Source organism: Accipiter gentilis, chromosome 1 (assembly GCF_929443795.1).
Source record: "Accipiter gentilis chromosome 1, bAccGen1.1, whole genome shotgun sequence".
NCBI classification, from domain to species: domain Eukaryota; kingdom Metazoa; phylum Chordata; class Aves; order Accipitriformes; family Accipitridae; genus Astur; species Astur gentilis.
Window position 1 is genome coordinate 31,630,121 of NC_064880.1, and position 21,929 is coordinate 31,652,049.

General features: G+C 38.1%; 1 protein-coding gene across 3 annotated transcripts in view; it reads right to left on the minus strand.

Moving 5' to 3' along the window:
- Nucleotides 1-21,929, minus strand: part of RAPGEF4 (Rap guanine nucleotide exchange factor 4) — a 160,395-nt gene that overhangs the window by 130,936 nt on the left and 7,530 nt on the right. For all 3 annotated transcript variants that reach the window (XM_049812151.1, XM_049812141.1, XM_049812177.1), the window contains exons 2-4: nt 16,332-16,474; nt 15,094-15,182; nt 4,855-5,001 (exon numbers count right to left, since the gene is read on the minus strand). In XM_049812151.1, the coding sequence (XP_049668108.1) occupies nt 4,855-5,001; nt 15,094-15,182; nt 16,332-16,474 (379 nt within the window). The remainder of the gene's footprint in view (nt 1-4,854; nt 5,002-15,093; nt 15,183-16,331; nt 16,475-21,929) is intronic.

The window sequence follows — 21,929 nt, forward strand, 5'->3', positions numbered from 1 at the left end:
TCTGACACAGGATCTGTTTTTAAACTAGCTCATTAAAAACTAACATTCATAGTGTTCAGAAAACAAAGATGGTAAGAAAGCTGCTTCTCCCGAAGCTGTAATTTCAGAGCAGTGAAGTCTGCTGAGGGCTACTGAACTGTCATCAGATGGGCAAAAGCAGGAAGCAAGTTATGCTACTGTTTATCAGACTAGATGATGTGTAAGTGCTGCTGAACATGAATAAAAAAGAATTAAAATATTCATTCTGACCTTATAGGGGCCAGGACTCCCTCTCTCCAAAGTCACTGCATACCGAAGTAATAGCTGTTCTTCATTTACTCAAGATCAAATGTTTCTCAAGGCATGTTCAGTAACTTCTAACATTATCTTATTCTACACAAAAGGAAATTGGTTATTTGTATGTTATCCAAGAAAGGCTGAGTAATTCACTGTGGTAGGAAAGACCTCTAAAAATAAGTCGCCTCTCAGCAGATTCACTCCCTTCCTGTCTGGGTTTGAATCAGTTTGCAATTGCATGAAAGAACAAAGCTTGAGGATGAACTACAGAGAACTTCTGTAATGATAACACTGCTCAAATACATACATTTCACTCCTACTCCGTTTAAAAGAATCCAACTATTAGAGGTGGAGCAAGCCAGTGACCCAACAGGATGTGCATGACCAGATCTCCTCGTGTGTAGCCTTCTGCTTTAATGTTTATTTTTGGATGTCTTTTGCTCTGTGCTTTGAAACAGTTTTTTGGGCACAGTAGCTAGCACCAGTTACTCATTGATGCTAAAGAGGGAGAGCAAGTTCTTATCAACACAAAGACTACCTCTTCCTACAGATTCATAGAGCACCTTGAAAGTCTACAGTGTTGTGATAGTGATGAATAACTTTTTTTCATGTTTGTTAGTGCTCCTCAGAGATGAAGGCTGGGGACAATCGGTGCACAAAGGCACATCACCAGTGATTCCCATAACCTCCTAGAGCTTCTTCATCAGGAAACTGTGTTCAGCTGTGTGAGAACCTAACCAGGGATTTCATCATCTCCAACCTGCTGTAGCAGCCACTGATAGAAAACAAGACTCCAAGGATGAGTAAAGCTTAAAAGTTCAACAGATGCTCCCAAACAGGATGGTATTTCAACAGATACAGTTATTAGAGAAAAGACTAAGCCATTTTAACTGGTAATTGTTGTTATCAGGAGGATACCATTCCTTTTAATTAGCATTCCCTGACTGTTAAAAGTGGAGGGCATAGAAAATCTTTCTGTGTTTAAAGAGCTGATTGAATATGTGGTTCTGCATATTACAGAAGGCATCTTATTATATTTTTGATAAAGAATATCCTATCTTTTCCTCAAAGTGTATTTAAATTTATAAAACTGACAGAAGAATAGTGATAAAAAAGAAAAAAGTCTGTTCAGAAGTAGCAATCTCTTTCTTTCAGGTATAGACCCAATTGTAATTGTACTCAAAGAATTAATACATTTTGCTGTATATTGTGCATTAAATACATTAATGAGCCACATCTGGTCTGTGAAACATTCTATCAATGCAATTGGTTCTTAGAGCAATACACCTAATACAGGAAAAGTCACTTCAATTTAAATGATACTCAGAAAAATCTGTGAATTCATAATATGAAGTTATAGAGATTCTGAAAATTCTTTCTAAACTTAGAAATAACTAAAATAGATAGGTATTACATCCTTCTCTTAAAATCTAGTTTCAGGATTTATACTGAAGGTTTCATAAGCATTTGTCTTTCAAAGAACTGCATAGCTTTGTGGTAGAAAAACATTTGCTGCAAACATGAACTTCATCTGTAGGTTTCAATGTTGATGAATTTTTACTATAAAGGAAGATAGTTCATAGCTCTTAGTCCTATCATTTCAGATTAGTTGCACAATAAATTAAAGTTCACACTGAATCAATTTATAATGGTTTATTTTCCAAGATCATATTCACAACCTAAAAATAAAAAAGAATATTAAAAATTGCAGTCTTAGAATTTCCATGCTCTGTATGCCAAAAAATCTTTAATCAGCTAACAGAGAGTTTTCATTTGTTCTTTCTCTCAAAAGAAGGAAAAAAGTAAATTTCCCCAAAAGTAAATTTCAGGGGGCGGTGGGGGAGTGGGGGGTGGAACCAAACAAAAAATTTAATCATATGTAAAATGTATTCTTTGCACTTCTACTATTAATCATAAAAATCCTACATTCATAAAAGCAGCAACTATTTTAAGAATTCCAACCCTACAGTTTATTTAGGTTGTTCTTAAACTACAGTATTGTATTATTTTGGAATTATTCAACAATTTTTTTTATGGAGAAACTACTTCTATCTGGAATTAAATTCTCATTATCTGCAGAGTTGAAATTTGTATGCACTAGATTTTAGTTTTTACTGTATCTGGATTGTAATGACACTGACATGGTTGCATACTCTCATTTTTCCCATGGTATCCCTGATAATAAATATCTGTGATCCGTTCTGACTTTCTGTGGGTTTTTATTAAAAACAAATTAAAAAATTATCTGAATGGCACATCACTGTATCAATAACCATTTCCCCATATGGGCTTTGTCACAGCAAAGATACATGAATCTTAGGATAAGGTAGACAAAAACCACAGCATCCATAACATAACAAAAAGTTTCCTTGAAGAAAAGTATTTACTTTTCTTCAAATAACAAGAAGAAAAGAAGAAGAACAACAACAACAATAATAATACTGCTGCTATTGCTAGTATATTTTGGGGGAATTTTTTTAAATAATTTTATGTCTGTTTTGAATATTCTCTGTTTATCATACCTTAGCTGCAGTTTATGTAGGCTTTGGGATCAGTAGATTGCAAGGAAACAAATACCACCTTGAAAAAAATGAACAACTTAATTCTACCTCAGACTAACCAGCAAAGCTATATTTTGTGGCGTAATTTTCCACTCACTAAGAGCACAGGGATAGCCTCCTTGAAAGAAAGCACACCAAAATATATTAAAAGTTCACTGTAAAACTGCACAGAAGGCAAAGAAGCACCACAAAGCTAAACTGTGGTCTGTGACTGACACCTGCAGCATCTGTGACATGCTCTGCTGCACAATTTCATAAAATCTGCAACATACAAGATGTGTGCTAAGGCTCCCCATGACAGCTCCCAACACTTTCAACACACGTGACCTTTTCCAAAAGCATCTATCATCAAAAAACTCATCAAAATTAGCAAAATTGTTAGAAACAACATTATTAGTGATTAAAGAGCAAATGACATCAGCATTTTTGTTTTAAAACAACTTTAAATATGTTTTAAGATTCAAGATTTTAAAGAAAGGAACTTAACATCCATTCTCCCAATATTTCTGATAGGAAACCAACAATCTCTGAATGCTTAGCAAGAAAGTCATATACACAGCAGAAATTGCTCTGCTTATACTAATTAAAAGTTAATTAGAAAAGAATGTTACTTGAGAAACCTACAATTGGATTTATTCTCCTCCATCATGAGCTTGTAAAGCACTATCTACATTAAAAATTTCTGACAACTGGCAAGTGTAGCATATGTTAAAACAGATGAGATCACTGGCATATTCAATCTTTTAATGCCAGGGTCTAAAACTATAATGAAGATCCTGTAGAGAAATAAGCATGAACTGCAGAAAACTATTGCATTGTGAATTTCTTAAAATTTTCCATGAGACTTTACAAGCATTTCATTTCAGCTGTAGACATTGCAAAAAAACCAGTACAAATTATGGCTATGCAATTCAAAGAATGAAATCTGATATTGTCAGAGCATTCAATGGCAAGCACGTTTCATTCACACATCAGTCTTTCATGCCTTGTTCATGCTGCACCATTAACTATGCTCAAAGCAACATATTTGCAGACAGGTGGCATTAGTGCTGTTTCCTCAGTCAGTGTAGCTAGTTGTGATTTTGTTTCTGATACCCTTACTTTAGTACTGCTTTAGGACAATTATTCGGAGTATAATACTGTTCTTTCTCAGGAAAAGACAAAGCCAAAAAAACCCCATCTTTCTGCACTTAGGAGAGAAGCTGAACTAAAATGCTACAACCAGCATCTACGTCTTAAATATAGTTATGTGGCCCTACATCTTTAGGGCAACTTTAGGACACTGTCACAGCATCTGACAGCTCTACACAGCACCTAAATTTGTACTGTCACCATTTAAAACAAGCTGGCAGTACAAACTGAAAATAGTGTAGGCCAGGCCAACAGGATGCCTTCCAATTCCCAGAACACTTTTCAAATCAAGTGTAATGCTTACAAAAATGAAAAATGATTGAAGTTCAGCAACTTCACAAAGTAACATGTTAATGAAGTCTTCTCAGCATGGATACCAAAGTACACAGAGATTATAGAACCTCAGCAGTACACTCTCCACAAAAGAAAGTTTTAAGGGAATTCACTTGTAATCAGTAACTTAATTTTTAAGTGATCTTGATCCATCTGCAAATTCTAAACCCCTTACAGCTGGTGATGAGACAGGAGTAAAGGAGAATAATTTAAAATATCAGAGTATATTAAGGATAGACTCTCCTTATAAATGCTGGCTATAAAAGCAAGTTTAAGAGTAAGAAAGCAACACCTGCAGTATACAAGTAAATTCCACCAGAAATTTCACCTAAGTTATTTAATTAGAAGAAGCCTACAAGACAGAAATACAGGAGTATGTAATCATACAGAATATGAGGCACTAAAAGAAATAAAAAGACTTTTCTTTTTGTGCAAACTAATTTAAAAGAATTATTACTTTGCTTACAGTATAAATGTGCTTGTATTTCATTACAAACACGTAAAAGGTTAAATCACTTCTTTCTGCATAAACTGCATATAAATCTGAATTTACCTCCCAAAGTGCTTTAAAGTCCTTCTGCTCAATTCGAAGGAGCTCGCTATATTCTCTGGTAACGATGGTTGCATGGCGAGGAGTGTTATCCAGAATGGACTCTCCAAAAGCAGTTCCTATTCCCAGAGTGCATATTGTCACAGCATCCTTTGAATTAAAAATAAAAGGACACATATTAAATATTCCAGGATTTTTTAAGAGTCTTTATGTCACATTTGCTAACAGCACTGCCTTAAGATTCTTCAGTAATTTGCTCTAAAAGAAAATTAATTAAAAGTGCAAACAAAAAAATCAATACGCTGATTAACAAATGGGAAGCTTCAATGTGGAAGCAAGTAGGACTTCTGTTTTCTATGACCATCAGTTGAATTATACATTTCTGCCTGCAAAGCAAGAGAACACAAGAGTTACCTTCACCTTTGGAAGAAAGTTATGACCTCTGTTCATCTACCTGTAAAGACTTCTGTGATGATGAGATCCTTTAGAAATGTCAGAGGTGATTAGAAGATAACTAGCATCAGAAATGCAACATGGGAATATAAATTTCTGCCTTATATAGGCTCATCAGAAAGAAAATGTCACTGTTATGTTTTCTCAGTAAACTTAACTTTCAATTGTAATATCCTCTTGCATTTGTAATGCATTTCTCTATTATACAAGGTCTGTGCACAATGCAGTTATACAGTTTAATCAACTCTTGGCCTTTCTGTTGAAAATGCCAGTAAATCTCTCAATTGTTCATGGATGCCTGCCAATTATGTATCAGACTAAAAAAAAAAAAATTATTTTCACATAAGTCAGGGATGTCAAGAAAACTATTTAAAAGTCCAAAACCACCTGGAATACAGTATTCAGGACGGTCCCAAACATGCAGTAAAGTCCACTTCAAAAGAGTCTATGTGAGCACATGCCATTCATATGATGGGAAGATGCCTAAATCAATCCCCCTTGGCCAGGAACTCCTCTGTAGTAGTTCCAATATAAATTCTGAGCTACTGCAGACAAAAAAATAGAATACTTGAAATTAAATAACTTGCTGAATCAAGATCTTTAGATACATGTTCTAGTCTAGGCTTACAAGTTGCTATGTTCCTGAGCACAGGCTTGAAGCTGAACACTTACATATGTCTCTTTCCAAGTTGGGCCTTAATTGACTGTCTTTCAAGTAATTAAAAAAAATTGCAACAGCATTAAAAATTTAAACTGATACAAACTGTACTTCACTAAGGAAATCATACATGCACACAGACAAATACACATAAACATATAAAAACACATGCTAATTTTACTCGATACAACATTAGAAATATAGTTTAATTCTAAAATGTGGGATTCATGAAACATCTACAAAAATAAAAGCAGAAAATTTTGTCATCCCATCCACTACATCCTTGCGGCTGATAATCCAGGAGAGATGCATGAGCATATTTCAGCATCATTTTCTGTGTTTAAAATTGCATTGTCTTCCTTTCATGCATCTAATAAGTGCTAATAGGCAAATGTTATTAAGATCAAGTTAGTAGCTTTATAATTGCATTACAAAGACAAATGCCCATAATAGTCCAGTTCCCTGAACCATAGCAAATTGCTTTTGCACAGATATTACCATCTAAAATTATGTGTTCAGGAAAACAAAATCAGTTATGTCTTAGAAGATATCTAGGAAGAATTTACAACTGTAAGAAATAAATTTTCAAGGAAGGAAACATGAACAGGGACTGTTTAAAAGAAAGAATATTTGGGAATGAGCACCTAGGCACCTAAATAGAAGTCTCTACAAACAGTCTATAATACAGGCTATACACTAAAGATCTGCCTTAACACGCTCACCTTTCAGAGTTGAAACACTATAAGCATGCTACCATACTCACAATTGCACTCAAAGGAGCTACAAAGAAAATGTGCCTACTGCTCACACAAATCTCCAGGTCTCCAATACATTATTCTCAACTTTCTAAATAAAGTTCAGATAAAAGATCTCTGTTTAGGGCAGAATAACCAAATAGCCTGGCAGAAACTTTTCCATTAGGTGGATCATAAGCAATATTTACATCTTCCAACGTCTTTCTCATTACCTTCCCTCCCTCCAAAAAAATAAACACCTTTGAAACGCTTCACCTTTTTTGATTCTTTACAACCCTAATGAATATATCTTTAAAGAGAGAATACAGAAGAAGAGAAAATGAAAGGTGTTGGTTAAGGAACCACTTTCTAAGATAACTTCTGATGAGGCAGCTGTTCAACCTGAGAAATAAATTAACATTGTGGAGTGTTAAGTCAAGAAGCTGGAATGGTCCTATATATGGTCATTAAAGTCCAGGCTTTTATCAGGTGAAAGTTCTTTCGGGTTTTTTTCCCCAGCCATCATTGCTCTCCATAGAGAGGCAGTTTCACAGCCAGCTAGGGAGCAAGCCCATTTGTCTTCTTCAGGACTTCAGAGCCCCATTTTCTCTCTGCCCCTTGTTTATACCTCTCCAGCCTCCTGGGGAATCAGGTGTGCATTTCCTATTACGCCTGTTAACCTTACACTCAAGAATATCCTGCTGTTCAGTGTAGACTTCAGGAGGATTGCTGGCAGCTCAAAACTCAGTTTGCTGTTCCCCTCTGCAATCCCAGAAGCAGCAGGGGGTTCTAGCTGCTGGTAACCAGCTAAAATTCACACAGCTATTTAAAAGGCAGTACTAAAGACTTTAAAAGATGAGATTGTTTCCATTGCTGTCTGTCCTCTGAACACACTATAAAATGGTAGCTTTCAAATCAGAAGCTGTTTGTGTATTCAGTTTCACTGACTCTCACTGGCAGGTGAGACACATGCAGTGAAAGAGTTGTTACCGCCCCCCCCCCTCCCCCCCAATCTAAAACATTATTGAATTTGTAAGACCATTCTATGGAATGGATGAGAATCAGAAACAAGACTCTGTCTTATTCCCTCCCCCACCATCACAAGGCACATCCCTGCATGCTCCTCCCTGACTTGTGCCACTTTCTGTTTTCCAACCTGGCAAACAGAATTTTTGTACTGTGTGTAAACAAAATCATGGTGTCTGAGAGAGAAATGAAGAAAATAGGAAAAAAAATTACAAGTCCTAGGTTGAAAGGGATTGGGGACTTTTCTCTGAAATTTTAGTTTATTCAATACTTTCAGTTTATAAAGGAGTTGATGTAGCTAGTTTGTTTTTAATTTCATCATTTTTCCCACACCTTGTACCTTTAACTCACCTCTGCACCTGTGTCCCTCCAGGACTCCATACCATCTCCATGTTTAATTGGAGATCTGCAAAAGCTGGCATTTTGAAAAGTTTTCTTATTATTAAGAAACACAGTTCACACCGTTCAGTTTGTCCTCAGCAAAAATTTCTTTGATAACAGAGAAACCAAAGGATACACATGAAAGTAAACTATCTGCTCTATGAAGTGATTTTCCTGTTCCATTACCTCCACTGGCGTATGTTTCAGCCACTCAGATAGGAAATCTTTATCAAACTACTTTTAAAGATAACATAGAAAGATCTTCCCACACTAGAATTGCGGCTTGCCAACCTAAGTTAGGCGATCCTCTTTACACAAAACAAGGTGATTTGCTCAAAGGAGGCATTATGCATCTAGAAAGACTGTGACCAACTTCTATTTCCTAATTAAGATATTTACAGATCAGATTATTTGTACTGTCATAACATATTCATTATTTCCATACCTTTCTATCTGATCCTCTAAAAGCTACCTGCAATGTCTTGGAATTTTTGCTAGGTTACCTTGCAGACAGAAGTGAAGTGATTTTTCCACATTAACTTTCAATAAGTCAAGTTCAAAACCAAAATTAGTACAACCATGACATTGTGGAACTCAGCATGGACCAACACACCCTGCTTCTCAACTGAGTACTTTAGTCCAGCCAATCTCTGTGTTACAATGGCTATACCAGTTTTCATGCTCAAACTAAGTAATTTAGAGCTAGCTTGGGCATATTTACACTACACTACAGACTACAGTACGAACCTATGTCACAACTTCACATAGGTTATCTCCAAAATAAATAATGTCTATTTACATGCACACAAAACGGCATTTACAGGCAAAAAGCAGTATTACAAGGACTGTCCTGTTTAAATCCCTTTCCTTGTTTCCACTTCATCTTATCACATACCTCCTTTGTCTTCAGTTTCAAACAGCCAGGAAATTCTTCCCTTTCTTACGCAGACATCTGAACCTCTTTCTTCACAGTTATTCTTCTTAGCAACACCATTAAATTATTTGGCTTTTGATCCCCAGCCCTTTGCATCTTCCTACAACTGACACTGCTGTACCACCCAAGCACCCACAGCTCCTCCTTTAAAGCTTTTCTAAAAAAGGCTAATTGTAAAGTCAATGCCCTGTGTTGAGTTTGGTCTGTTTTTAAAATCTGATCAGTTTAAAAAAAAATCCACCAAAACACAGACAAGATGAACTAGCAATAGCCCCTAGCGCACACTGTAATTCAGCTGGCAGACTACAGCAAAACTGCAGATCAGATTGCTATTTGGTCTTTGTCTTTCTCCTCTTCATTCCTTCCTGTTTTAGATAGGAATATAAATCTTAATCATTTGTGGTAAAAGGCTCTGAATCTAATTCAGTAAAACACAATGCTGCAGAATGTAAAAAATGCAAAGATGTCACACTGATGCTTTGGTCATAATGCATTTATTCCCAGCTTTATTCTGAGACATTATCAACAACCTTCAGAATCTGTTCTTTTTCAAAATAGAGTTAAAAAATTAAACATACACAAGGCAGTCAGCAGTATTTTTAAGACAACACCAAATTAGGGATACCTCTAAGAGGGACTTTTATTACTGTATACCTCGGTTGTAACATTGGGTAGGTAACAGTGCCAAAGAAAAGTTAAATTCAGAATCTGTTCGTAACTGAGGGTAAAGACCTCTTTCTGATAGATTCTAAACAGTCTGCATTTTCTGTTTATTTTGAAGGGGACTTACTAACTCTTTGTGTGACTTTTAAGCACAATATTTATCAGGGTATTTGTTACAAACAAGTTGAGGCAAGACCAAAACAGTTCATTACACTTACCTCTGCAAATCATAGTGTGATATTTTTACCTTAAAAAAGTCCTCTTCAGTCTCTTCTTGATTGTCGAATAGCCAGAAAAATCATAAATAATTTGTATAGAAAGCAGACACCACTCAGGATGTACTGGATGGGTAATCCTGCAGATCTCTGTACTGTAAATTGTATTGTCCCATTCAATGGCAAATGAAATTACCATCACGATCAGCAGCAGCTACCATATTTTACCACCTCAGTGGAACAGAACTAACAGCAACAAAGAAATCTTCTCTGGTCAAACTCTTTAAAATAGGTATGTTGTAAATAGTTGAATATGGTTTTCAAACTAGCCATTTTAGTATTAAATAGTGCCTGTACTCAGTTTGTTATACATTCTAACACTGCCCTCTTGTGACTTAATGCAGTTTTGCAACCAGCCAGAAAATTTTCCAAACCAAGATGAAAGCAAGGCTTTACCTATGAGATCCTAAATGTGTGTTTGTCTTTATTAAAACATTTAAATCAGTAAATGGAATGCTTCCTCTTATCATAATGTCAAATAATAGGTAATGTTAATATTTCTGTTTATATGAATTCTCAGCTTGGTCTTGATCAGTATTACTAACATTTTCTGTGAGAAATCACAGGTGTCTGCATGAGTAAGCTGATGCACAGCAAAGATGTGTACAAATTAATGCTTCCCTAGCTACACTGAAGTCTGGATCCATTAGTGCATTTAGATATAAATTCTAGTGCAAGACATGTAACTACATGCCTTTGTAGGAGCAAAGGCCATTAAGACATTCTTAGCACACACCAAGTGCAGAACAACTGTCCTGGTTTTAGCTGGGTGTATGGGTTTTGTGTGGCAAGGTTTTGGTAGCGCGGGGTGGGGGTTACAGGGGTGGCTTCTGTAAGAAGCTGCTGGAAGCTTCCCCTGTGTTCGAGAGAGAATGAGCCCATACCAGCCGGCTCTAAGACAGACCCACCGCCGGCCAAGGCCGAGCCAATCAGTGATAGTGGTAACGCCTCTGTGATAACATTTTTAAGAAGGAAAAAAATAGTTGGGACAGGGAGAAACAGCTGCTGGAGAGGGGAGTGAGAACACGTAAGAGAAACAAGCCTGCGGACACCAAGGTCAGTGAAGAAGGAGGGGGAGGAGATGCTCCAGGCGCCGGAGCGAAGATTCCCCTGCAGCCTGTGGGGAAGACCCTGGTGAGGCAGGCTGTCCCCCTGCAGTCCAGGGAGGTCCACAGTGGAGCAGATATCCACCTGCAGCCCGTGGAGGACCCCACGCCGGAGCAGGTGGGTTCCCAAAGGAGGCTGTGACCCCGTGGGAACCCCGCACTGGAGCAGGCTCCTGGCAGGACCTGCAGATCTGTGGAGGAGCCCACGGAGCAGGTTTTCTGGCAGGACTTGTGACCCTGTGGGGGACCCACGCTGGAGCAGTGTGGTCCTGAAGGACTGCACACCGTGGAAAGGACCCATGCTGGAGCAGTTCGTGAAGAACTGCAGCCCGTGGGAATGGCCCACATTGGAGAAGTTCGTGGAGGACTGTCTCCTGTGGGTGGGACCCCACGCTGGAGCAGGGGAAGAGTGTGATAAGCCCTTGCCCTGAGGAGGTGAAGCAGCAGAAAATAACGTGTGATGACCGTAAACCCCATCCCTGTCCCCATGTACCGCTGAGGGGGGGGGGGGGTGGTGGAGAAATCTGGGAGTGAAGCTGTGCCTGGGAAGAAGGGAGGGGTGGAGGGAAGGTGTTCTGAGATTTTGTTTTATTTCTCATTACCTTGCTCTGGTTGATTTGTAATAAATTGAGTTAATTTTCCCAAATTTAGTCTGTTTTGCCTGTGACGGTAATTAGTGAATGATCTCTCCTGTCCTTATCTCAACCCGCAAGCTTTTTGTTATATTTTCTCTCTCCCGTCCAGCTGAGGAGGGGGAGTGATAGAGCAGCTTTGGTGGGCACCTGGTGTTGAGCCAGGGTCAACCCACCACACTGGGATAGAGTTAACTGTCTTCCTAGTAGCTGGTATGGTGCTATGTTTTGAGTTCAGTATGCGAAGAATGTTGATAACACTGATGTTTTCAGTTGTTGCTCAGTAGTGTTTAGACTAAAGTCAAGGATTTTTCAGCTTCTCATGCCCAGCCAGCGAGAAAGCTGAAGGGGCACAATAAGCTGGCACAGGATACAGCCAGGGCAGCTGACCCAAACTGGCCAACAGAGTATTCCATACCATGGGACATCACATCTAGTTTAGGAACTGGGGAGTGGGGGTGGGGAATTGCTGCTCGGGGACTAGCTGGGTGTTGATCGGTGGATGGTGAGCAATTGCACTGCGCATCATTTTTGCATTCCAATCCTTTTATTATTGCTGTTGTCATTTTATTAGTGTTATTATCATTATTAGTTTCTTCTTTTCTGTTCTATTAAACCATTCTTATCTCAACCCACAGGTTTTACTTCTTTTCCCGATTTTCTCCCCCATCCCACTGGGTGCAGGGGAAGTGAGTGAGCGGCTGCGTGGTGCTTAGTCGCTGGCTGTGGTTAAACTACGACAATAACTTACTGCACTTTTAATGAGAGAAAGCTACAAAACACCAAAGGTGACTGCAATAAAGAATTAGCACATGTTAGCTGCTACACAACACATTTATTCCCATGCTTGCTGAAATTTAAGTTCCCCAGGTAGACATACAAACACCTAATAAAAGTGGGACTAATATTTTTAATCAAGAGAATTGATTTTCTGTATTTACATTAACACTGTAGTCATCATCATATAATCATAGGAAAATTCAAGCTCCAAGAAAATTCAGGTCATCTAGTACATCCTGCTCATCTTAAGTATTAAAAGATTATTAGTCGTGTCTAAAGACTTTTTAACCAATAGGAACCTAAATACAAAGTTAGCTTCTGTCTTCCTAGAAAAGATGGCATAGTCCTTCTGTATTTTTACATGAGAAAACAAACTTTTAAACTTGTAAACTCAGGTAAATTTCTGTACATCTTCTGCTCTGCTGGAAATTTCTCATTAGCATTAGTGCCATTTATGGTAACATATGGTACCAGCAGAGCAATTGACCATGACTATGACTTTGCAAAGGAAGCTTTGGCTCCTGGGTGCTGTTACCAGAAAAAGTGCTCCAGGGTAGGCTACAAGCATTCCTACATCTTAAGCACTGGTCATCCATTCCTGGCTGGGAGCACAATGCTGGCAACTGAGTCTGTCAGGGCTGCCCGCCCATGGACCTACACTGTATGTTCTCCATCACCTGCATTTGTAGTGAGCACAGTAGGCAGGGAGTGCTAGCAAGTACTTCAAGCTCAATGATGACCAGCACCATGCCAACAGCAAAGTACAGGCAAGACTGGAACAGGGTACCCAGGAGCTAAAGGCAGGAGACCAAGGATGGACAAGGTGGGGACACGGTATAAACACCAAGCTGGGGCAAAACCAGAGAAAATATTGGACTTAAATACTATTTAGGAGTCCCTAATCACCAAACTTATCCAGCACTAGAATGGTAAATGCATGAGCTGCTGTCCTTCTGGCACTGAGGCTGTATCCTATGGCAACTAGGCAGTGGTAAGAATTCAGTTCATTGCTCCTGAGAGAAGGAAATGTGAGGTTAAGAAATTAATGCAGAATATAGTTTCTAGAACTAGAACTATGCGAATTATAGTCCTGTAGTTTCCTATTGGCAGGAAAATGCAGTGAATCTGAACAAGCAGAAAAAAATATTCATATTAGATTTCTTAAAAGGCTTAAGTGTTCCATTCTCCATCTAATGGAACAAATCAACACTCCAAACAGATTCTTAATTTAACTTCCACATCCAGAACATTTTTGTGGATATATTTCTTTCTGATTCAGTAAAGAGCATTGGACCTTAACAACAGTGTAGTGCCATCTTTTGGCAAACACCGGAAAATACTCCTGATTGCTTTAGACCCACACAGAAAAAAGTCTCCTAAGACTCCAGTCCTGTTCCAAATCGCGACAATACCAGTGACAGCCAGGCCGTGCTGAGAATTGCTCAAATTGGGCTAATTACACTCTCAATCAGTCTCTACTTAGTACAGTGAAGAGGTTGCTAAAAATAATTATATGAAAGAAGTTCCTTTTGTATCTATCATCTTACGGTGAGTAGAAAGACCCAGTGCTCACACACTGCCCAGACTTGCATTCTGACCCAATTTCACTGGTGATGCAGTGCTTAACAAAGTGAAAAATCCAATTTCTGCCAATCTGCTATGAGCAAGAAGCCTTCCTCAATCAGCCAAACTTTGGGCAAAGAATGCACCACCACCACCACCCCCCATGTATGCTATATTCAGTCAAGGTGAGAAAAAGGGGTAGTGTTACACTTCAGGTCCTGGGTAGTTGTACCACTCATGTGAAGGCACAATGAGTCACATGTCAGAGGTACAACCCCATGCTGACCTACATGATGGGACAACCCCAGATCTCAAACATGGGAGCAGGGAATGGGACATGATGCCTTCCCAGAAGACTCAACTCGCAGGAGGAAGTGGTCAGCATGATGTTAGGTGACATGGGTGGAAGACTTTCCAGAAGGAATATCCCATCTTTTTTTACTTATTTATTTACTCTAAATTTCCCGATTTTGTAAATCCTGGAGTGCCAAGATACTGAGAAATAGCTTGCAATTTGGGGGGAATTTTACTTGTTCTTGTATTTGTTAATACTTGAAGAGGTATTACCTCCAGGCTTCTGGTCTAACATGGCAGCAGTTCCAATACTCTACTATTACTATAATACTTTCCCATTCTTGCAGTGGAGACTGCAGTATGCTGTTATCCAACTGCAAAGTTGGTGGGTTTGGTTTGAACTTTCTGAACAAGGACTGAATTAAAGTATTTCCAGGGAATGAATTAATAACTCTTAGATCTTTAGCTTAACTTCATATGGCACTATTAGAAAAGACAGAGGAGTCATGTTTCATATTAAAATGTAGACCATTTTCAGAGCATTACATTTCAGTTTTCTTGAAATCAATGGCATGATTTACCTCCACAGAGAAAGGACAACTGAGACTAAGGCAGACTCAGAAACATCCTTGTGATAGGACAAAGTATCTGTATGATATATGTTATCGTTATCTACCTCAGCATAAGTCATACCCTTTCTTTGTACTACTGACTAAATGGTTTAAACGAAAAATCTGTTTTACCTGGTGGTTGCTTGTATCAGAAACCTTCACATCCAATGATCCTGTCAGAACAGCATACCAGTTTGTCCCAATATCACCCTGACGGAATACTGGAAAGATGAAATCTTGTAAATAAAAGCTATCTCTTTAAGTTTAGCAACATCAATAAACATTTTCTCTCATATTACTGTACTACTATAGTCACTGCTGGCACTACAGAATTTGTCATATCAGCCTACTTACTTACTATTACAATAGTGTTTCCAATGACACTGGAAAGCACATTTATTAGTAAACTGGTCGATAACACTACAAAAACAATGAAAGCACATAGAATGGCTTCACTCTTCTCCCCAGTTTGCTTCACTTTTACCGCTGTCTTAATAAACAAAATAAACAAACAAAATAAAGAACAACAACCACAACAACAAAAAAGACTTTCTGAATTATGTCCCTTTTAAATTCAGAATCTTCCAAAGCAGACACAGCTCCCACTGACTTCAGTAAGAGTTCCGGCTGAGAAGCAACTGCAGGACTTTGGTGTTCATGCATTCCAACTGTGTGATTACAGAGTATTAGAATTCCTATTACTCTAAGTAACCCCCAGTGCTGTGTGCCTAAAGCATGCCAGACGTACCTGAGGGGTACCCAAGACTCTACTAAATACCACAGGTCTCCATTAGCTATTCCCCTGGTACAGCTCTGGGAACTCACACATTCCCATCACAGGACCACCATTTAATTTGATCTCAGCTTCATAGACCAAGCACACCTATCCACCTTCATCTGGCACAAGGGCTGCCAGAGAAGGCACAGAGCTGTTGTACCCCACAACAGCATGCAGCTCTGCAAATCTGTTTTGTGTTATACAGTGACTGCAAACCACACGCTATTAGTGATATGCCTAGGTGATACGCTTTTGCCCCTGACATCACAAAGCATCTACAAAAGAGATCAATAATACATTTACAGGGAAAGAATGAGGCTTAAGTGTAATGACTTGCTTCTAATCTTGCAACAAAACAGTGGCAGAGTCCTAAATCCAATAATGCGTGCGTGCATTGTTACCATAGATTCACTATACACTGCATTTGTAGAGCAAGCAGCACTTTAGTCCTGCCTTCCCTCATGACTATGGCTGTAAACATTTTTATGGCCGTTCCACTGACTGTGCTCTCTCATCAATCTCCTAGAGACAATCCCAGCCTAACCCCTAATTTTATCTACATAAAATAGGCTATCATATGAAGCTCTCTTACATGTGATTCCTTTTTCCAGATTTTCATAATATCCACAGAGACATATCTGCTGGAGAAGGTTTGGATGAAATTTCTCAAAAGCTTTCACTTCTTTCAGTCGTGTGAATATTATATCTACATCTTCACTGGAACGCTCCAAAGGTCTGCAAGAAAACAAAGGACAAAATTCTCAAGGGCTTTATCAAAGAAACATCCCCACCTACATGCACCAAACTTACAAATTTTTGCATTAAACATCACACTATAATATAAACCAATTACATACAGGTACCTAATGAAACCCTTCCAAAACATCCTAACAACTGTCCGTTATCAACTTGAGCATGACTATTATCATTTCAGCAGTGTCCAGAAGCCCCATTTAGCACCAAAGTCCTGCTGTAGCAATTACTGTAAAAGCATATATGATGATACAGTCCTTATCCTAAAGAGCTTATAATGATATATTGCTTTAAGTTTGTAAGGGAACACGAATAAACAGAAGTCCAAACACACAAGAGCTCTGTGGAATTGGTGCCCAAAATGGAAGTTCTCTATCTGGCTAAAAGAAAAGCTTTTCGATCCAATATCCCCATCTCTTTTCTGCATTTTACCAGGTGCAAACTAACTTGAGTGTTCTGTTTTCTCTTCTCACTTTCAAGCAAGAAAGACAACTTTATTAAAGTACATTCTCTTTCATGCAGTTCCTGTCTCTTAATGTTGGACAAATTAAAAACGCAAGCAAGAATCTTAACTCTTCATTGGCAAGAGTAAAGAGTTTTAATCCAAATACTTAAAATCTATGATAGTTACACCTTTAAAACAACAAGATTTCAAGAAAAATAAGATCACAGAACTTCCTCCAACAAAGTAGCATGTGGACCAGCAGTACAGCAGGTTCAGAAAACTACTACGTATTTAAGAAACTAAAGTGAATTAGCTCCATAACATATATTTTAAATGTGATTATCAAACATTATGAATCAGCAGGTAAGCCAACCACTAGCTGAAGCATTAGAAAGAATCTTTCGTAACAGACTAAATGCCTACCACTACATACAGAAAGAAACGTAGAATGTTCCTAGGAGATCATGCTGGATCAGATGAAGAAATCATTTATGTACAAAGGGGTACCAGAAAGATAGACAACTGTCAGTAAACATTAGACCTATCACTCACTGAAATGCTGCTAGTTAATTTTATTGACAAAAATGTTCTTTTAGCCGGTGGATGAGCTTCTAAACGAACAGAAGTCAGGTAACTTACAATGAACAAAGACTAAGTTCACAAATACACATCTCTCTAATCTTTTTGTTACACCCACAGTGTAAGCACTCCTTCCAACAGGATTTTTTTAAGGATTCCTCTTTGGAATCAAAGACTTAAGGGATCCAAAACTTTGTCTCAGGGAAGAAGCCCAAATCCTACTCACACTGAATCTCTGTCTCATCTTTCTTATTAAATTAAGTCTAGGAGGGATTAAAAATCTATCCTCATTTATACTCCAACTTAACCTTATTAACTACAGATGAGAAGAATAACTCTCTGGTGTATACAGTTGCTTCTACATCACAGTGACATCCTCTCACCACTTCAAACCACAGCCAACTACAGCAGCTCCCTTTTGAAGTATTTCAAGTAAGATTTTCACCCATTCCTTTTTTTTGACTGTGCACTAGGTGACGAGTACTGATAAGCATTAACTCTCTTGACAAAACCCTTTTAAGAAGATTAAGAGGTGCAGCTTGCAGACAGATTTAAAATCAATTTACACAAGATCCCTCCCCAAACTACACTAGCACTGGGGACACTAACTCCCTTAATGTATGGACTCTCAAAATTAACAGCAAAACCTGACATGGGAAAAAAAGGACATCATTCTCAGAATATCCCCATTTCCTAGAAAAACTGTGTCTGAGACTGTTTCATTCATACAACTGCTCATAGCTGACTCCATTCAAGTCCATCAGTTCATTTGAATAAATTGACTGCAGGATCTCAGTGTTTGGTGGTTCTAACTGTTCAATAAAGTCAGACAGGGAAAAAGCAAACAGAGTTAGCTAACAACATGTATCAGGTTGTATAAACTTAATCAACACTGTTCTCTCAGTGCTCTTTTCTGAAATGTGAGTGCAGAAATCTCTTCCACTTCTGGTCCTGTCAAAAGGACAAGATTTCGGTGGATTTAATTCATAGACTGTGTAGCTTTTTCTCCTGAATGCTCAAGAGATGGGGCTTCCATCTAGTTCAGAAGGTGAAAGCAGGGCTCACTTCCATTGATGTGGCAAGGAGTGTCATGTCAGGCAGATGAACTGCAGGAAAAGCTCTTTCTTCTGACAAAACTGCTTTATGACCCCAGTTAAGCGAGTCATCATGGAAGGACAAGCATTCTCACAGGTAGCTGAGCCACGCTTTTCGGAGTTTTAAACATCAGCACAGCAGTGAGAAACAAAACTCCATATTTACTGGGAAAGACAAATCGAAGTTCTGTGTTCCTAGTGGCTTACTTTAGCAAAGCAGCTGAGCACTTCGTATTAGCAGCCGTTACTTCCACTTGGAGTACATCAAGTGGGCATTTGAAGGAGGGGACACAGGCATGCTCTAAACAAAAAAAGAGGAATCCAAACTTCTAAGTAACATGCATAGTAGTAATCTGAAAATTGTTACATTCCTTACAATGTTTTTAATAATTCATTACTGCAAGCCATAGCTTTTCTTCAAAATGCACTGGGTTTAATACTACTGCGTACCACGAAATTTCCACAAATATTTTTACCCAGAGGGCACACATTTTGATCCAGCACATTTGGAAACGAAGCTAGAATTTGGGAGAGGCTTTCAGTGAATAATTTAATCATTAATCTATCTTAGAAAATATGCCTTTTCCTCCACCTATGTTTTGCAAAAAAAACCCACAAAAAACAGTAGCCAGCACAGAAACATGCAAAGAATCTTAACTGCACCCGAGAATAACAACTTACTTATGTCTCTCAAACACGACACACAGACAAACACCTAGTATAAGAATTAGCTGTTTGGTTAAGATGGTGAATAAACATAAAAATGAAATAGGATCTAAGTTGTTTGACAACAAAGTGCCTTTGGATTTGATCAGAGCTCCTGGGAAATGTCCTCTATGTTTAGGAGTAGGCAATTAACTAACACTAGGTGACCCAAGCTGAGGTGGCCCTTAGTCCTTACTAGGACATGGAATTTTGCCTGTGTACAATCTCCAGATTGCAGTGTAACAGTAATAGTAGTAGCACTCAAACTCATTTCTGTTAAGTGTTTTTTAAGGTATAACAATGAGAGTGGTTTCAAAAGGATACTTAGTGAGACAGCATAATGAGAATAATAAAACACCATGGCATCAATTAACTGCTTTTCCACACTCAGGCAAAGTTTGACCACTTTCTACAAACTATCTTTTAATAAAATTATCATCATTGTAACTGTTGTCATCATCATTAAATTAACATTAATGAATATATTTATGATGCCAAATTTTGTTTTCTATTTCCTAAGTACAAGCTGACTAGCATGGAACAACATCAGTACAGGACAACATAAATTTACTTCCTCATTGCAGCTATCTTACTAAATTGCTGCAAACTTGGCTCCTTTAAAGCATAGTTTGGAATAATATTTAATAAGCTAATATTATAATATATTCCTCAAAACTTCAATGATTAAACCTATTAATTAGAAAAGTACTACTGATGGAGAATTATTCAAGCTTTAATGTCACTGTAGTCACACTGATAGGAGGCAGTGGTATTAATCTAGAAAGGAACCATTACCCAAACAAAGGACAAGGAGATGAATCTCCCTACACCCCCTACATGGCTCCAAAAGCCTTTGGAAAGGCTTTTCCAGAGACCATATCAGAGCATCTGAAGTCACTCCTCTGTGATCACCACTGCTGTTCACTAGAGAGCAATCTCACTGAGTTCAGCGATGCTGATATGCTACTGAAGTGTCCCCTCACTGCTGATGCCGCAGAGTTATAACTTGATATCCGTGAGCCTAAGAAGTTAAAAAAATGCATTTCAGTGAGACTTCAACTACCACTAGATTTTCTGCTAAAGCTTTCTTTCCTAAGTGTACTCCTGTTTCTGAAAGCTCTAGCCCAATGTATGGAATAGGACCATAGATGAATCTAAAAGTGTGGACAACCCTCCTAAATCAATTAAAATTCTTCAGCTCTCAACAGTTTGGTAGAGGTATGAGCTAGAGCAGAAGCATTTTAAGGCAAGGCCATCCTTCTTGTAGAAAATCTATGACCCTATCCAGTGAAGCACCCACTCCCTAGACTGCCTCACCCAATTTAAAATAAATTTTAATTAAAACAAAATGTGGAAGTGTTACATTTGTCTTCACCTTTTTTGCTTAAAAAAATACCAGCTTCTTAGTCCTTTTTCCCAACTTTTCAGCATCTTTGTGGGACAGCTGCTGCTATATCTCCATTTCCCTTAAATCTGCAGGGTACAGGCCCAGAAAGAGCTTTAGCAGCTGCTGTAGTAACCACACTTCACTAACTGGCCTGGCAACCATAACTGAGTAGGTACCATGCCATGACCATAGCAAATGCCAGGACAGAACCATGCAGGAGGAATGACTGATTTGGAAATTAAAATTTCACACTCTTACCATGAAGGATAATGCATGGGTGACACTCCTACACTCCCCCCTCTAATCTTCAATTTGAAATTATTGTCCCCAGATTTGTATCTCAACAGGGTACTGTGCTGACATCTCATTTCACTGTGGCCAAAGTGAGGTGGGCATTTCCAGTACTGCAAAGCAGGGCTACAAAATTATTAGCAAATTACTAAAAGCAAGAGTATTTAATTTATTTTCACTATCCTACAAGCCTTTCTGTTTTGTTTGACCACGACCACTTTATCCAGTTCCTTATTTATATTGCTAATTTGCCTCTTTAGAGCATAGTAAGTCTTATCTGGCAGTAATGTTTTCACACAAGACGTCATCTATCTTCTCCTTCTGCTTTTTCAATACATCACAGCATATACAAGTAACAGCATCAATGCTAGTTATACATCTCTATTCAATTATGTCAATAAGGCTTCTTTAAAGGATATTTTACTCCTGATTTATTTGGTTGTGAAGATTTCAGGCATATATTTATAGAGATAAAACAATTTTCTTGACAATGTCTACTTGACTATCTGTAAAAGGAAATTATAAAAAAAATGCCAGAAGTGTATCTTCAAAAGACTATTTCATATTTTTAAGTGTAAAGTATTCAAGCTCAAAGTTTAAATACAGACAGAGGATAATTGCTACAATTCTTCACATACACAATTTGGGCAAGAATTCCTGTTCATGTGCAGCATATATAGCTTTATAAAAGAAACTATTTTGATGGTGTTAAGATTAAATATTTGAATGTTTATGTATGCTGAGAAAGACTTGTTAACCTAGAAGAAAGGAACAAGCTGAATTTTTTTGTTTTGTTTTTATCAAGTTTATCTAGCTATAACCTATTACCTTCTCTTCTACTATACATGTCTTTTTTGGTTCTTCCTCATAATTGGTTTGACACTTGAAAAAGAAAAAACAGAGGATAGGCAGTTTCACCTTCTTTGCCAAGATGCC